Here is a 16439-nt window from a genome sequence, read left to right as displayed (position 1 = left end):
CGTGCTTTCAGTCATAGTACCTATATGCTATACAGTGTACGAGATAGGCAAACTGGTGTCTTCCATATTTTGGAATTACAACTCCCATAAACCACAGCCGGTAGGGCCAATGTTCAGAGATTATGGGAATTACAACCAAAACATCTGGAGGGCACCAATTTGCCTATCCCTTATTTGAATAGAACTGGTTTTGAGAGAACTATATGGAAAAGCCTACTCCTACAATATCTGCCCCAGTTGCAAATGGGTCCTCTCTTTCTCTTTATGGAAAGGACTTGTTATACTTTTAAGTAGGAGGATAATGTTTAACATGTCCATGCAAAGAGTAAGATAAGGATCACCCATAAGCCCATATACATCACTAAATGATCACAGTTATCACCATAACTACCTCTGTTGTGGCATTAAAGGTCTATCTTCCTCCCCCATATTTTTAATAACTTATTTGAGTCAGGAAGACTTTCTGAGTTGCTTAAAGTTAATTGTAGTGGATACATCTAAATTAAGAAAGGATGTAATAATTCAGTGTTGACGTTTTGAAATCCTAAATTAAGCAAGAATAATGTTAAGTAGAAATGAAGACACATTAATGCAAATTTGTAGTAAAATCAGAATGATTACATGTAGTAGGCATAAGAGGAAATGGAACAACACATGCATAATTCCCCGCTAAAGAGTCAAATCATGCAAATACTGTGACTGGCATCATGGAACAGTTCTGAATCAGCAAAGGAAACAGGACTTGATTTGTAGTTTACCAAAAGAAACAGATTCCTCCAAAGCTTTTGCAGATTCACCAATTACAACAGCTAAACAGCATTACAAACCGCATATATACTTATTTTAATCCCTCTGAAAACAGAAACAGCAAAAGAAGAGGCAGACTTCAAAAGTCATTTTTTAAAACTTGTGGAGTCATTAAGAACAACGTTCTTGCTTACCAAATACAGATGTGACCAACAGAACAGGCAAAGGTGAGAAATGTAATGGATTTGGAGAGGGTCCAAGCTCTACTATTAAAATGGAAAGAGAAAAGCTCGAGAACCATCTCTAATTAAAATACTAGATTCAGGATAGGTCAAGCACAAATTACCCTGATTATTTTCATCCTCCTTTACAGGACAAGCACAAAATCCTAGTTTTCTAGTTTGGACAAAATGACAAACTATGGTTTGCCTTAATTCAGGAAGGAGGCAGGGAAGTGCCACAGGTGAGGGAAAGAGAGTATACAAGTACGACGCTCTAGCCAAACCATAATACAGCATTATGTCTGAACCACCCTGTGGTGTTCAAAAAACCCCATCACATCTGTGTTTGGCAAGCTGTCCACTGAGATGGTTGCAATGCAAGTACTATGTGCATCCATCTATGAAAAACCACCAGTCTTTAAAAAGAATAGACTTTGCAATGGAGATACTCTATTTTGCTATTATTCACATACAAAGACTGAAAATGTGCACAGAATTACATATGATACACAGACACTTTTGGACAAGCAAAGAGGGAATCTCTACAAAAACATTTGAAGTACAGAAAGGTTTAAAGTACAGTTGGGGATATGAAGTATGACTAACATCTTGTGACTGTGAATGCACTTTCTAACATCCTCTGAATGAAATGGCCAAGCATGCAGAAAGGCAGGAAAAGAATCACCTTTTGCTCCATTAGAAACTTAGACTGCTTGAAGTCTGAGAAAGCATAAAGATGGTAGACTGCTCAACAGAAAGGCACTGATGTTTAGTCTGATTTCCCCAGAAGATTGATGGAAGTACCAGAGTACATCATTTATAGTTTAAAGCAAGGTAGTAGTTATTTAGGGAAAGTTGGATAGAAGTCAGGAGTATATTGGGAGAGGGAAAAGAAGAAACACAAGGAATAAATCTGATTAAATGCTAAAAGCTTTCTAGTGCATATTACAAAGAAACATCAGCAATGTGGTAACTAGCAACTGCATACAATAAGGTTCAAAGTCCAACCATGGGGGCAAGTCATTGAAGACATACTTTACTAGATTACCTTAGAATTATAGCACAATTGCCTCACTATTAGTGCAGTCCTATACATATCTACTCAGAAGTAAGTCCCAATGAGTTCAACAGGGTTACTCCCATGTCAGGAAGAAAAGGCATTATCAGTGGTTACTAGTCATGATGGTAAGGCCAACCCAAGACATTTTGCTGCTGAAGGTGAAGGACAAGATGGCGCCCTTTCGCCTTTCTTTGAATGGAAGCCAACAGGACTGGCAGTTAATAAGATAGTATCCTACACCATACCTGAGGTACAAGACTAGTGTAGAGAGCCCAGGATAGGACATCTGGGATATGTAGCTCTGTCTTCAAACAGCTGGGAATGGCTGTGTGTGTCCCAATGCCAGTTGCTGGGGAACCCAAACAGGGAAGATGCTATTGCCCTCGTGTCCTGCTTGTGGGCTTCCCATAGGCATCTGGTTGGCCATTGTGGGAACGGAGTGCTGGAGTAGATGGGACTTTGATCTGATCTGGTAGGGCTCTTATGTTCTTAATGGTCTGCACCAAGCATAGAGAGTAATAACTACTGTAAACTACCACCACATTTTATAGGCTACTGTGAAAATGTTAAGGAACAGTTCAGGTCTCTTAACAGTATTGAGTTATTTCCATTACTGTATATCGACCACTTACTCTTTACTTGAATGTCTGGCTCTCCCTACAATCTGCTTATGGCTACTAAAATTGGTCATTCAGATTATTAGATAAAATACTACGATGCAATTTATACATAAAAGTATAATTCTGTTCTTTTATATTAATATCCTAAAAATTGCTCATCTCTCTAAAAAGCAAGTAACAGTTGAGGATTAAGAAAACAACTCACTCAAATAATTTGACACTGGATGGTAATATTTCTGGAAAGTCAACAATGGTGAACTTGTAACATATAATATTTAGATTATTGTAATGGCTTCTATTAAACAACTATAGTTTTAGTTGAAACTAGGGCAGGGGCCACATTTTTGCTGAACTTCAGTAAATATTAAATGCCTTCTCCCTTACCAACCTGCCCAATTACTGAGGGCATCGGAGGACATGCTCCTGGTGATTCCACATGGACCCATGGCCCAATTGGAGTCCATCAGGAGAAGGGCTTTCAGTGTGGTGGCCCCCTTCCTATGGAATTCCCTGCCTGTGGAAGTCAGACAGGCGCCAACGCTGTGTTGCTCCTGAAAACATAAGATTTCAGGAAGACTTCCTGGCTTGACCGGCTGCTGTTTTATGGGATCTTCAATTGAGATTAGAGAAAAGATTAGAACTAGCAGATGTCTGAAAATAACTGACATTTGAATTGTGTCTACATAAATATTTGTGAAGTTTAGAATGTTCTTAGCAAACCATTAAATATTTTTACCTGGATTCTTTCTGTTGCTGTGGGCCATAACTGCCTGCATAAAATTTTCTTCAGCACATCTGGAAGAAGGCTCACAATTATGAGCATAATAATACCCAGCCATGCAGGACCACTAGACAGCATTTGCAGGAACACATAGTACATCCTCTGGTAATTGAGAAAAGGCCTAGTGGGAGGAAGAAAAACAATCCAATCTGGGTGGGAAAATCAAGTCAAACCAAGAACATCTGTGATATACAGTACTTCCCACAGTGACTAAGTTCAAACCATTAAATTTTCATAGGATTTCTCTTTTGATATATGTATGTATTTAATTTAAAGTATTTTTATCCCGTTCTTCAGCCAAAAAGGCTCCCGGAGTGGGTTACATGTATAATCAGCCAAACAAGACAGTCCCTGCCTGAAGGCTTACTATCTAAAACAATGACACACAAGGAAAAAGGAATGGGAAGGGAAAAGGAAAATAAGCTTGGCTGGTGAAATGTCCCTGATTCCTTTCTCATCTCTCTCTCTTTGGCCTTAGCTAGACCTAAGGTTTATCCCGGGATCGTCCTGGGGTTGTCCCTGCCTGCTCCTGGGGTCCCCTGTGTGTCATTTACATGAACAGGGATGACCCCGGGACGATCCCAGGATAAACCTTAGGTCTAGCTAAGGCCTTACAGTTGGCTGGAACGGCTGGTGGTGGTGTCAGTTGTACTGTATATATTAAGACAAACAAAACTGAAGACATAGAATGACCATGTTTTTCCTCAATCTTTAAAGTAAACATACCTATATTTGCACTATATCTTTCTATCTCTGTCTGGGCAACATTTGTTGTCCTATTGCCAGCAGACAAAGACATTTTTATTCAGACAGAACTTTGGCATATAAGTTGATTTTTTTTTTAATTGGCTGGTGCTGCTTATATTTTTGATAGTTGTGTTTTATTGGCATTTTTAATTTCTTTCTTTCTACTCTATGCTTTAATTAAGATTTTGTTTAAATTTGATTTTATTGTCGGCTGCCTTGAGTGCCATTCTTTGGCAGAAAGATGGGAAATAAATTAAATAAATAAATACAATAAATAAATACATTTATTTTGCAAGCAGCTCTAGCTACAATCCATAAAAAGGAAATTATGTTTGTTCTAGGATTCATAGCAGAGCTTTTTACCTGAACAAATTCAGGCTGAGTCCCCATTTATCATAAATGAAACCTTGTTTCTTGCACACTCTTCCCCCAACCAAGCAGCAAACCTCTCCAGAGACCCAGGCAGAGGTCTTTCCCAGCTTTGTCACACTAGGCCACAAAAACTGAGAACTCTGGGGGATAGCAGAGCTCAGGTACTTTATTCCTTCTATCAGCAGGTAAGGGCAGATTGTAGGCGAAGGAAACTGCTGGTCTACTCTGTATTGCTTTGCAGCACCATCTTGCAGGTGACTGAAGTGCATAAATCATTTTAATAGACCAGAAATCAGGTTTTGTTTAATCAGGTGACCTGAGGAGCAAATAAGATCACACCTTGCTATATACAACTACAAACTCTGATCTGGCTCCTCACTCTGAACAATACATTGCTTAGTCCAGGTTAAACTGCTACAGATAGTGACTGGTATGGCTAAATCCACGGTATGAGTGGTAAAAAGAATAACCAGTGCTGGTACTACAGTGCCAGCATTTGGGGTACAGGGAGGGAGTTGGCAAAGGAGGTGAGATTGGAAAACAAACCATGGTTTATTCAATCTTCTGTCAGACAAACTATAGGTAGGGCAGAAAACCATAGGTTAAATAAACCATGGGTTACCATTATTTGCAAACCAGGTCAATCTAGGAACCTTTCCTGCACCTGCTGAATGGTTTGCCTTCTACATGCTAGCGCCACTACTTTAGTGGCCCTGAACTGGAGATGTCAAATTTGAACCTGGAACCTTCTCTATGTCTCTTCCCAGATATTTTTAGAAATGTCAAGGTCACCTCCTGTCCTGAATAGGCCAAAGGCAGTACTGAATCAGGGATCCTGATCACATAAAGCAGCAAAACTCTACCCAAAGCCATATTCTGCTGATTCTTGGTTAGGGTAATGAATCCTATCTGATAATTAAAAAAAAAAAAAAATACACGTTTTCCAACTCTGCAATATCCTTTTTGAGGTGCAGTGTCCAGAACTGTACATAGTATTCCAAGTGTGGTTGCACTAGATATTTGTTCTTTACTAATTATGGCCAACATGGAATATGCCTTTTTCCATAGCAGCTGTGACAATTTCATTGAGCTGTCCACCACATCCCCACAATAGGATCACTGCCAGCTTGGATCCCATCAGCGTATAGTTGGGATCTTTTGCCCCATTGTGCATTGCTATACACTTCCTTACATTGAAATATATGGAATGAACCAGCCATTTCAACATAATTTGACCAAGGTTTCTGCCCAAAGTGGGCTGAAGTGTATTAGCTGACATAACCCCACTTAGTTTCAGTTTACAGAATTTCTCAACCCAATTCCTTTAATTATGTCATTTAAACTGGTTTCCAGTTTAAAATAGAAGGATAGGCTTCAAACTCTGCCAGGATTCAAATGTATTGAGTATTGCAGGGATGGGCAACTTGTGGCCATGCAGATGTTTTGTCCTACAACTCCCATTAACCCTACCAAACATAGCCAATGATTAGGGATCATGAGAGTTGTAGACCAAAATATATTAGTTTAAGGCCTTAGCTAGAGCAGGCTATATCCCAGGGCGAACCATGGGATCATCTCTGTGCATCCAGATGACGAACAGGGGATCCCGGGATCAGGGAGGGACCATCCCTCCCTTGCCCCGGGATATAGCCATCCCCTTTGGGCCCACTCTTTCCGTGGTCTTGGGCTGAGCCCGAGACCGCGGAACATCTGGCCTGTTTCCGTGGCTTGACCCCGCTCCACGCGATTACTCGCACAGGGTGCAGCACTCCTATTGGGGTTAGGGTGGGGGGAGCGGGGAAACCAAATTAAATTTTAAAAAAGACTTACCTTTAGCGCACGAGCGTTTGTGCGCTAAATCCTCTTTAAAAAAAAAATTAAATGACGGGTGCGACGCGCCTTATGTGTAAACAAGGGAGAGATCTTGCAGAACAAAAGGTAGGTCTAGCTAAGGCCAAAGTCTAAGATTAGTAGGACTAGAGATACCCAGGTTCAAATCTCCACTTCACAGGGTTGTTGTGAGGAAAAAATGGGAGGGGGAAGAACCATATACACCATCTTGGGCTTCTTGGAAGAAAGGTAGGATATAAATTTTATAAAACATGGCCACCATGATGGGACCTCAAGAACACCTTTGTCTAATATATAACTCATTATTGTAATACTAGGAATGGCATTTATGTCATGGTCTATAGTAATTTCTTACCAGATGATCCCTCCCCAGAGAAGGGAAAAGACAATATAGAAAAGTAGTGATCCCCAGATCACGAAGTGATTGATCCATGTCCAGTAGTGTGTATCCAGTGCAAGCTATACAGAAAGATATTTAAATCAACATTTCTGGATGGATGACAATATAAAAAGAAAGTATACATTGAATTGACTTAGGGTGGTTTCACAGTTTTCTGAACAATAGGGCTTAGAAACAAACTTAGCAACATGACCTCTGACATATACCTGCTTCAGTTTTTGATCTCATGGAACAAGTGTGATGCACAACTACCCTTATATAAATTACCCTTGCACAAGACAATGATCCTGTTCAGACGATACGCTAAGCCACGGCGGTTAAGCGTTTTGAAGTAAACATTATTGCTCAGCATGTCATGTGAACCATGACTCAGCAAGTGATGTGTACCATTCCTAACCATAGTGGTTACATAACCACGGTTTAAACACGCTCACTAACCATTTGCTGCAAAAGGCTTAGCAGCCTATCCATGGCTTAGCATGCTGTCTGAACGGGCCCAATAAAGCTGAATATAGGTTATAGAAGATTATAAGTGCAACTATTAGGACTAGTTTTCCTCCCTCTCTCCCACTATTCTCCTTTGCCACTCCATGTAAGTTAATTTTGTTTTGACTACATAATTTCCTTCTACCTGTACAACTTCTCTTATGTTTCTTCAAGTGGCAGAAACACATCTACTCTGCTTTAATTACCTCAATAGCCACTTCTGCAAGCTTATTCTAGAATCATAATTCAGCCACTGAGGTAGGCATAAATCACCTTTTTTCTAAACTAGGAGTATAAAGAGGCACAGCCCCCAGAGCTCTATTACATGCCCCATCAGATCTCCCAGGCACTGCCAGAAAAAACACAGCACCATGACACAAATGGTGGCAGTACAGCAGTAGCAGAGTTGCAGGGACAGGAAGTAGGCTGCCTCCTGCTTTAACCACAACCCTAAAGCAGCCTCAACAATGACTCCTTTACCATTGCTAATTGGAGCAGTAAGGCAGCAATCAGACCAGGGCTACTGGAGTGGAGAAGAGCTCTCTTGGTGACCCCTATGTAGCCCAGATCAGAAGGAATCTGGGGACTACAGACAAGTCAGTCTGACATCTATCCCTGGGAAATTTTTGGAGGAGATTATAAAGAAGTCTATCTGTAAGTACCTTGAAAACAATGCAGTGATTACTAGAAGCCAGCATGGATTTGTCAAGAACAAATCCTGTCAGACTAATATGATCTCATTTTTTGTTTAGGTAACCTCCCTTGTGGACTGTGGGAATGCTGTGGGCATAATATATCTTGACTTCAGCAAAGCGTTTGACAAAGTGCCCCATGATATTCTGATTAACAAACAAACCGTATTTCTTCGATTCTAAGACACACTTTTTTCCCCATATAAACATCTCTAAAAACGGGGTGCGTCTTAGAATCGCGAGTAAGTTTATTATTTCTTAGAATCAAAGCTTTTTTACTGTTGGTGGTACTGAAATTAGTGTGCATCTTACAATCGATGGCGTCTTAGAATCGAAGAAATACGGTACCTAAAAGTGGGCTATATGGAACAACTATTAGGTGGATCCAGAGTTGGCTACAGAATCGAACTCAAAGACTGCTTATCCATGATACCTTCTCAAACTCGGGGGAGGTAACGAGCAGGGTACCACAGGGCTCAGTCCTGGGCTCTTCAACATTTTTATTAATGATTTGGACGAGGAGGTGCAATGGCCTTATAGGCCCCTTCTAACTCTACTATTCTATCAAATTCGCAAATGACACAAAATTGGGTGGGATAGTTAATACTCTCGAAGACAGAAACAAACTTCAAAGTGATCTTGATAGGCTGGAGCACTGGGCTGAAAACAACAGAATGAAATTTAATAGGGATAAATGCCAAGTTCTACACCTAAGAAAAAGAAACCAAATGCAGTTTCAAGATGGGAGATACTTGGCTCAGCAATACTACAAGCAAGAAGGATCTTAGACTTGTTGTAAATCACAAGCTGAATATGAGCCAACAGTGTGATATGGCTGCAAGAAAAACAAGTGCTATTTTGGGCTGCATTAATAGAAGTATAGCTTCAAAATCACGCAAGGTACTGGTTCCCCTCTGCTGGGCACTTGTTAGGCCTCATCTTGAGTATTTGTGTCCAGTTGTGGGCACCCTACTTCAAGAAGGATGCAGACAAGCTGGAGCTTGTTCAGAGGAGGGCAACGGAGATGATCAGGGGTATGGAAACAAAGCCCTATGAGGAGAGACTGAAAGAACAGGGCATGTTTAGCCTGGAGAAGAGGAGATTGAGGAGAGACATGATAGCGCTCTTAAAAACTTGAAAGTTTGTCACACAGAGGAGGGCCAGGACCTCTTCTTGATCATCCCAGAGTGTAGGACACGGAATAATGGGCTCAAGTTAAAGTAAGCCAGATTGGACATCAAGAAAAACTTCCTGACTGTTAGAGCAGTATGACAATAGAACCAATTACCTAGGGAGGTTGTGTGCCGTCCTGCACTAGAGGCATTCAAGAGGCAGCTGGACAGGTATCCTTTAAGGTGGATTCCTGCATTGAGCAGGGGTTGGATTCAATGGCCTTATAGACCCCTTCCAACTCTACTATTCTATGATTTTATGATTATATAATATATTGCTGTAATGCAGCAATATGGTCATGGTGATTGGAGTGGGGGTGGTGGATTTTAGCCAGCTCCAGCAATCCCTGCATGACTGAGTATGTGAGTGAGTGAGTGTGCGTGCATGCATGAATGTGTAGCCCCCAGCCAATACCTGATATGTTCCTTGGAGTCAAAAAAATTGTTCATCTCTGTTTCAAACGAAAGAGGTTCCAGAATTCAAGCCTGCCAGAAACCCTCACACACCACTTTGACCAAGAAGCTCTGCTCAGTAATCTTGTATGTGGATGGGCTGATAAGAAGAGATGCTTGACATAATTTCAGAGGCACTTCTCTTCATGTGAAATTAATAGGCACTAAGAACAAGCTATAAGGTTGAGCCTTGCCTCAAATTAAGCCCTGGAGGAAAGACATGTTGACTATTTCTTATGCTGTAAATACTGTGTTCATTTAGGAGAAGGAACAATGAATCCCAAAGGGCAGTATCTCTAGTTCTTCATAAAACAATAACTAAAAGGTGAATCACAAACTGTTCAGCAGTTAAGGTGCGAGGTCCTCTGTGGAGAGAAGATATTTCTGATAAACAGTGATCCAATAGAACAGACCTATTGGATCAGACCAAGGGCAGTATCCAACTGGGCTCCTCTGCCTCCACTTGTCCCGTAACACTTGTGAGACCTTCCTTTTTTGCAATGGGGCTTTTGCACATCTAAAAACAACTCTGGAAATGAGCAGAAATGATCATTTCCAGATTGGGACAAGTCAGCGGAGCTCTCTTTTGCAAGCTCGACTGACCTGCACCGTCCTAGAAATGAGCAAATAGGGTGACTTTAAACCTTTACTCATAACTGGGGCCTGTTCGGAACAGAACCAACCAGTCCACCAACTTCTAACATAAGATGCAGGGGAGAGATTTCTTTCCATCTAATTTTTCCATAGCACGTATTAGTATAAAACCTCTATCATGTCCCCTCTTTAGTCATTTCCCCCCCTAAATTAAAACATCCCAAATGTTTCGCCTTTCCTCATAGAGAAAATGCTCCACAAAATGAAATTACTTTGGTTTCAATAGATGACATGTAGAAAATCATACCTTTAGGGTAACAGTGAATACTAGTACAGTGAATACCAGTGTCCCAAATGTCCAGTTTCCAAACATCTAGCGGGAAAAAATTCAGAATAAAACAGTTTCAAGTTACACATTCTAGTACGTCAGTGTGATTTAGAATATGGTTGTATAATATATGTAGCTAAAATGGCATCATTCACATTCAAGAAGGAGGTATTGGCAAGTTTAGGGGAAGACCAAGGTTTGTAGAACTATGAAAAACTGGAACAGGGAAAACCCTTAAAGAGGAACCATCTCCTTAAAATAGCCCGATGAGGGCTGAGCATGCTCAATGAGGGCTAAGCATGCTGGCTGACTGTCGGAGAAGAGTCAGAAAACTAGAGGGGAGAAGCAATGAAATGGAGAGTCTGGAAACCTGAACAGGAACACTACAGTGCAACATGTTTTTTTTCACTTAATACGAAATATAAAATGCCATTTTTACAAAAAGGTGCATGTACAGCCCAAATGTACAAATAAAAGAAACATTTAGGCTGAATTCCTATGCACACTTTACATAGGAGTAAGTCACATAGAATCCAATGGGGCTTCTGAATAGACATGTATAGGACTGCACTGTTAGTACTGAATACAAACAAAAAACAACAAAAAGTACTAAGAGCGCAATTCTATGCATGTTTAGACAGATAAAAGTTCTTCAACTCCAAGTATTCTCCACCCAGACTTTGTGCAAACATGCAAAGGATTGCACCCTAAATATTCCCCCCTCTCTCTTTCTCTGTTTTTACAATACTGTACATGTACCTTCTGATAAAGATGGCATTTCCCATCAACTTCATAAAAATAATTCAGAATGCCAATACAACACCTCTAGTTGCTACAAATTGAATTAAAGAAACTGGAACTCTGCTCATGCATAAGAATTTCCCAACCCTTTCTCTCCCATTGCAGCCCTCTGAAAAGCCTTTCCAAGGGTCCAGGGACTCTCTGGGGTATGGTTCAGGCAGGGTGCTGCAGTGAGAAGAGGAACTGAGCAGGATGCAAGTCAATTTTTCCATTTTTGAGAGTGGATTTTTCACTTCAGATCGCCCCATTCTTGCCTATTCCAGGAAGTTTTTTCATATTACTATTTGCATCAAAAAGTGGTAAGAATTAGAAATGGACAAATGGTGAAAGATGCAAGAGTGAAATAGATTTCAGTTTCTGTTTATTGAATTCTCAAAAACAAATAGCTTTTCAGTTCAGTTATTACTACTTTCCATGGTGTGGCAATAGCAGTTAGTAGCCAATACTAAAAAAAAAAACCCCCTAACATTAAATATTTTAAAAGTGTATACATTCTCCCCATCTATTTTTTTTTTAATTAGTAGTCTTCACAACAAGTGTGAGAGCTTGTATGGGAATTAATAGAAATATGGTTTATCTGATACAAATTTGTCATATCTATATCAGAGGAGACTGTATAGACATGCTATAGATGTTACAATGCAATACAATACAATAAATTATCATCACACCTTTCTTTAAAAATGCTAGGACTAAAATGAATGTTATTTTATTTCTGCACTATAGGCTGTTCTGTTATGCACAATGCCTTGTAAGAGGAATCACCCATAGTCTACAAAGTTTACAACTACTTAAATTGCATTTATTTCAGTCCTAGCGTTAAAAAAAAGATGTGATGATAAAGTATTGTACTTTTTTTTTGTACATGCTTTGTGACATCTATAACGTATCTACATTTCTGCCCGCAATTGGAGCACTTTTTAAACAGGCCTTGTTGTGCCATAGGCACCAACACTTAACTAACTAACAAACAAACAAACAAACAATATATATATATATATATATATATATATATATATATATATATATGATAGATAGAAAAGGCAGAAAACTGGAGAATGAGAAAGGAAGGAAAAATGTTAGATTTTTCAGCTAAGGTAAACACAGTACCACAGAGAAGTCTCCAAACGCTGTTGACCCACAGCGAACTGAGAACTGAGGGGATTAGGCGGGAACCCCTGAGCATGGTTCTTGGGCTATCTTTAGAATCCTAGTATCTTATCTGTTTGTCTTCCTTCTATTGCTATTATATGAATAATAGATTCAGATGGGTTGATGTCTCCTATAGGGCCTTCTGGAACTATTTTCCGACATCCCTCTGTCACATGACCATTCAATTCTTTGAAAGCTGGAGACACTTTGAAGATCACACCAAAACGTGGCAATTTTATGTGAAATATAGGGATAATAACACTGGCTAGTCTTACAAGGTTGCTGAAATACATGTATAGATGTTTGAAAACATGAAATGTCCTGTATAAATGCTAAGTAACAATAATAATTATTTTAATCAACAGGATCCAAGTGTTAGATCCTGGAGCACATAGGCATAAGTAGATGCAGTGATACACAAGGTATCTGCTGAGAGCCATGTACTGACTACTGTGTCGTCAGTTTGATTGGAAAACAGACATGATACCTTTAACAGGCTACATAGGAGACCCAGGACATGTACCTGGACTGGGTCATGCTACTTGTCAACTCTAAAGTAAACCGAAACCATTCGCAACAGTTGGAAGGGGAGAACATATATGAAAACAAACAACCCATGTGTCTGCTGTGGCTTTTACAGAGACCCTAGTCTAGTGTTCCCCAACTTGGTGCCCCCTCCAGACGTTGCAGTCCAACACATCTGGAGGGTGCCAAGTTGGAGAAATCTGCCCTAATCCTATGGTTATAGAATCATAATTTAGGGTTCCTTGGGATGACGGGGAATTATGGTTGTTGCAGCCCAACACTTCTCTAGGATACCAGGTTGGGGAAAGTTGTACTAGTGTTTCAGTTACTTTGTCTTTTTTTTAATGGGCTGATAATGATCAGAAACCAAAAGGCATACAGAAAAGTGACTAAATTCCCATTGCTCTGGGTTCCTTGAAGAAATACAAACATAATAAATAAGTGTTGTTTGCGAATATAAATATTTCAAAGTTTGTAAGATGATTTTTGAAGACAGAAAGCTTCAAACATTTAAGATGATTCCAAAATAGAGATCTACCAATTGGCTAGCTATTCACTTTATTTATATGAATTTACATTTCGCTGACATATTACTTCCTTTCAGTGTGATCCTTCCTGTGGAAAAGTTTATACCAATTACAGGCATTTAAGTGCTACTGTAAGAAGTACAAAGATTCCCTTGAATTGTGTAGATAAATTAATCAGCTATTTACCTTAGTTTTATAAATCCCCCCATCACATTACTTGTAATCTAATGTATACATTAGGGCTGCAAGATTTATCACTCAATTTAATAATATCAATTACTGTTCTAAACACAGATTAAAACTGGATTTCACAAAACTTTTGCCTGTTATCTTGGTTTTTGAGAACTAGCACAACATTCCTTGATGAATGACTTCTAGAGGTCCTGCTAAAACAAAAGGATCAATGACCTTCTTATTCCTGTACTAAATTTGATTTAAAAAAAAAAAAGACTTAAAGATGACCTTTTGCTTGTTTGGAAGCAGATAGGTGCCTTTCATTCACTGCAAATTGTCTGTGTCTTTTCTTACAACAATAAAAACTGCAGGCAGGTGAAACTCTTAAGTGCTCAGTTGAAAACTTTTATGTTTGTATCTGCAATAATACTGATGGTTCCAGAATTTATTAATTAATGAAAACTTTGTTTTTGGCTCTGGTGTGTTATAATAAGTGGGAATATTTAATATTAGCCCTACATTTGTTAAAGAGAAATGTATTGGTAATCATGGGTGGGGAACCACATGGCCCTTTCCCTAATTTCAAAAGCCTCCTGCAGTGGTCATTTCGGACCTTTGGCACGAGCAATCTGTCTCTGCCTTGGCAGCCCATTGGAGAGGAAGGGAGAAGAAAGAGATTTAAAAGAACAGGTGGCAGGATGAGAAAATGGGAGCAAGAGAAGAGGTAGCCCCACCCTCTTCTGGCTTCAGCGGTGTTATGCAGCCCCAAATTAATTAATCCTGAGGGAATGTGGCCATCCATAGGAAAAAGCAGAACCAGAATTTTTAAAATCATAATCCTTGAGACTATACAAAACCTGATTCTCCTACATCACTTCAAGCAAGCTTTGGTCCTTCTTGGTTATTGATTATTTGAAATTCAGAATGATCTTGCCTCATGAGAGCTAGTATCATGCTGTACTGTAAATCGCTGCGCCCACGACAATAATAGCAGAACAGATAGTAAATTAGAAATAGGCTGCAATAACTATATAGCAAACAAAGTTAACTGTACAGAAAGCATCTTTAATCCTGCTCGCCCTGCTTTTATATTCAAACAAAAACGATAAGAGAATTATCTCAGGTGTACAACGAAGTCAGCCCATCGCACAGGGGAGCTAGTAGGGGTGGGGGAAGAAAATGGAAGGATGAATGGAAGTCCTTCATGCTTTTCTTCCAGCTAGAAGCTGCTCTCAGGGACTTTGTCTAATCTCTGTTAGAAATGAGATACAGACGTAATTCTAGAATAATCAAAGTACAAAGTGCCATTTTGCTGGTGTGGTGAACATGTTACTGTTACTGGAAAATAACATCACTTAGATCTAGAACACGGATGGCAAACTTGCTGTTTGGATGCCATAAGTACACAACTGAGAAGGAGCAGGGTTGTTTGTATGCAGAGTCAGGCCAGCACATCTGCCTGCCTTCTTCCACTGAGGTTGTTCCTCCCAGTTCCCTGGTTTAGTAGATTAGCAGTGGGGTAGTGGTAATTTTTTGAAGTACAGGCACTTAACATGACAGTTCCCATAACTATGCCCCCAAGCAGAGTCCAAAAGTTCAGGCAACTGTGTTGATCCATATCAACAAACTACTACCAGCAGTTTTTATCTTCATGAGGAGCAGTTTTTTGGTAAGCGAGTGGGTCTTAAGTGCCTATTCAAGACCAAATCACCCTAAAATACTCTGCATTATAACAGGGAGCAATCCACAGGGATTGCTCACAACAATATATTGTTGCTAGGAAAATTCATTTCACCTCCAGCTACTGTTTAACTGTCAGAGGGAACAGGGAAGTGGGAGAGGGGCCAGATGATGTCCTGTGTCCCATCATTTTGACCCTGCAAGCACTGGTTCACTGCATTACAGTACATTAGTTGCAAAAATCCCAGCAGTCCCAACAAGGCATGGGGGGGGGGGGGGCGCTGTGTACTATTTTATTTTTAAAAATTATACCCTGTCCTTTAGTTCTACCATTCCTAGGACACCTACAAACAAACAAAATAAAACAATCAACAGATAAAACAATAAAACCAAATATTATTAAAAACAACTATGAAGGCTAAAAACAGCAGCAGTGTTAAACTACATATAGCAAACATTACAAAAGGTCCAGATAAATAAGCAGGCCAGCACAGGGTGCCAGAAAAACATGAGATTCCCATCAGGGGAAGCTTCCTGGTGAGAGCATTCTACAGATGACGTAGCTTAATTGAGAAGGCACTTTCACCAGGTACCATCCACTTAATCTCTGAAGAGAGCTGAAACCCAGAGAAGAGCCTCAGAACATGACCTTTAGTATTCCATCTAAAACAGCCTTCCTCAACCTGGGGCGCTCCAGATGTGTTGGACTGCATCTCCCAGAATGCCCCAGCCAGCTGAAAAACATGGAGCTGTAAAGGCTGTATTTCTGCTTGTTCTAATCCCCTATTCATTTCTATCAAGTAATCTACATTGCTGTTTTATGTTTCTCATCTTATAGCTTTATTAGCCGCTTATAGTTTTTCCTTCTGGCTACCTCATTTCCATAACTTTCTTTCCTAAACTGACTTCAGCTAAAAGCTAAATAGTACATTTGTTTATTATTGAACAGAAGTCTTAAAACACACACCCATCCAGTACTTATTATTCTAATCTGTGTAAAAGATTAGCTGAGTGGGAAGAGAAACTAACTGAAAAGTAACGTGTATACCTATCAGA

The 16439-nt window shown here is 39.8% G+C and overlaps 1 protein-coding gene across 1 annotated transcript in view; it reads right to left on the bottom strand.

Annotated features, from left to right (window-relative positions):
- The window catches only part of ATP11A (ATPase phospholipid transporting 11A), a 108070-nt gene that overhangs the window by 3042 nt on the left and 88589 nt on the right, over positions 1–16439 (bottom strand). Inside the window, exons 26-28 of the mRNA XM_063126166.1 lie at positions 10504–10569; positions 6755–6858; positions 3385–3550 (exon numbers count right to left, since the gene is read on the bottom strand). Of these exons, the coding sequence (XP_062982236.1) occupies positions 3385–3550; positions 6755–6858; positions 10504–10569 (336 nt within the window). The remainder of the gene's footprint in view (positions 1–3384; positions 3551–6754; positions 6859–10503; positions 10570–16439) is intronic.

This window comes from Elgaria multicarinata, chromosome 5 (genome assembly GCF_023053635.1).
Source record: "Elgaria multicarinata webbii isolate HBS135686 ecotype San Diego chromosome 5, rElgMul1.1.pri, whole genome shotgun sequence".
NCBI lineage: Eukaryota > Metazoa > Chordata > Lepidosauria > Squamata > Anguidae > Elgaria > Elgaria multicarinata.
Note: the sequence above shows the minus strand (reverse complement) of the source record. Positions and strands in the feature narration are given on the sequence as shown.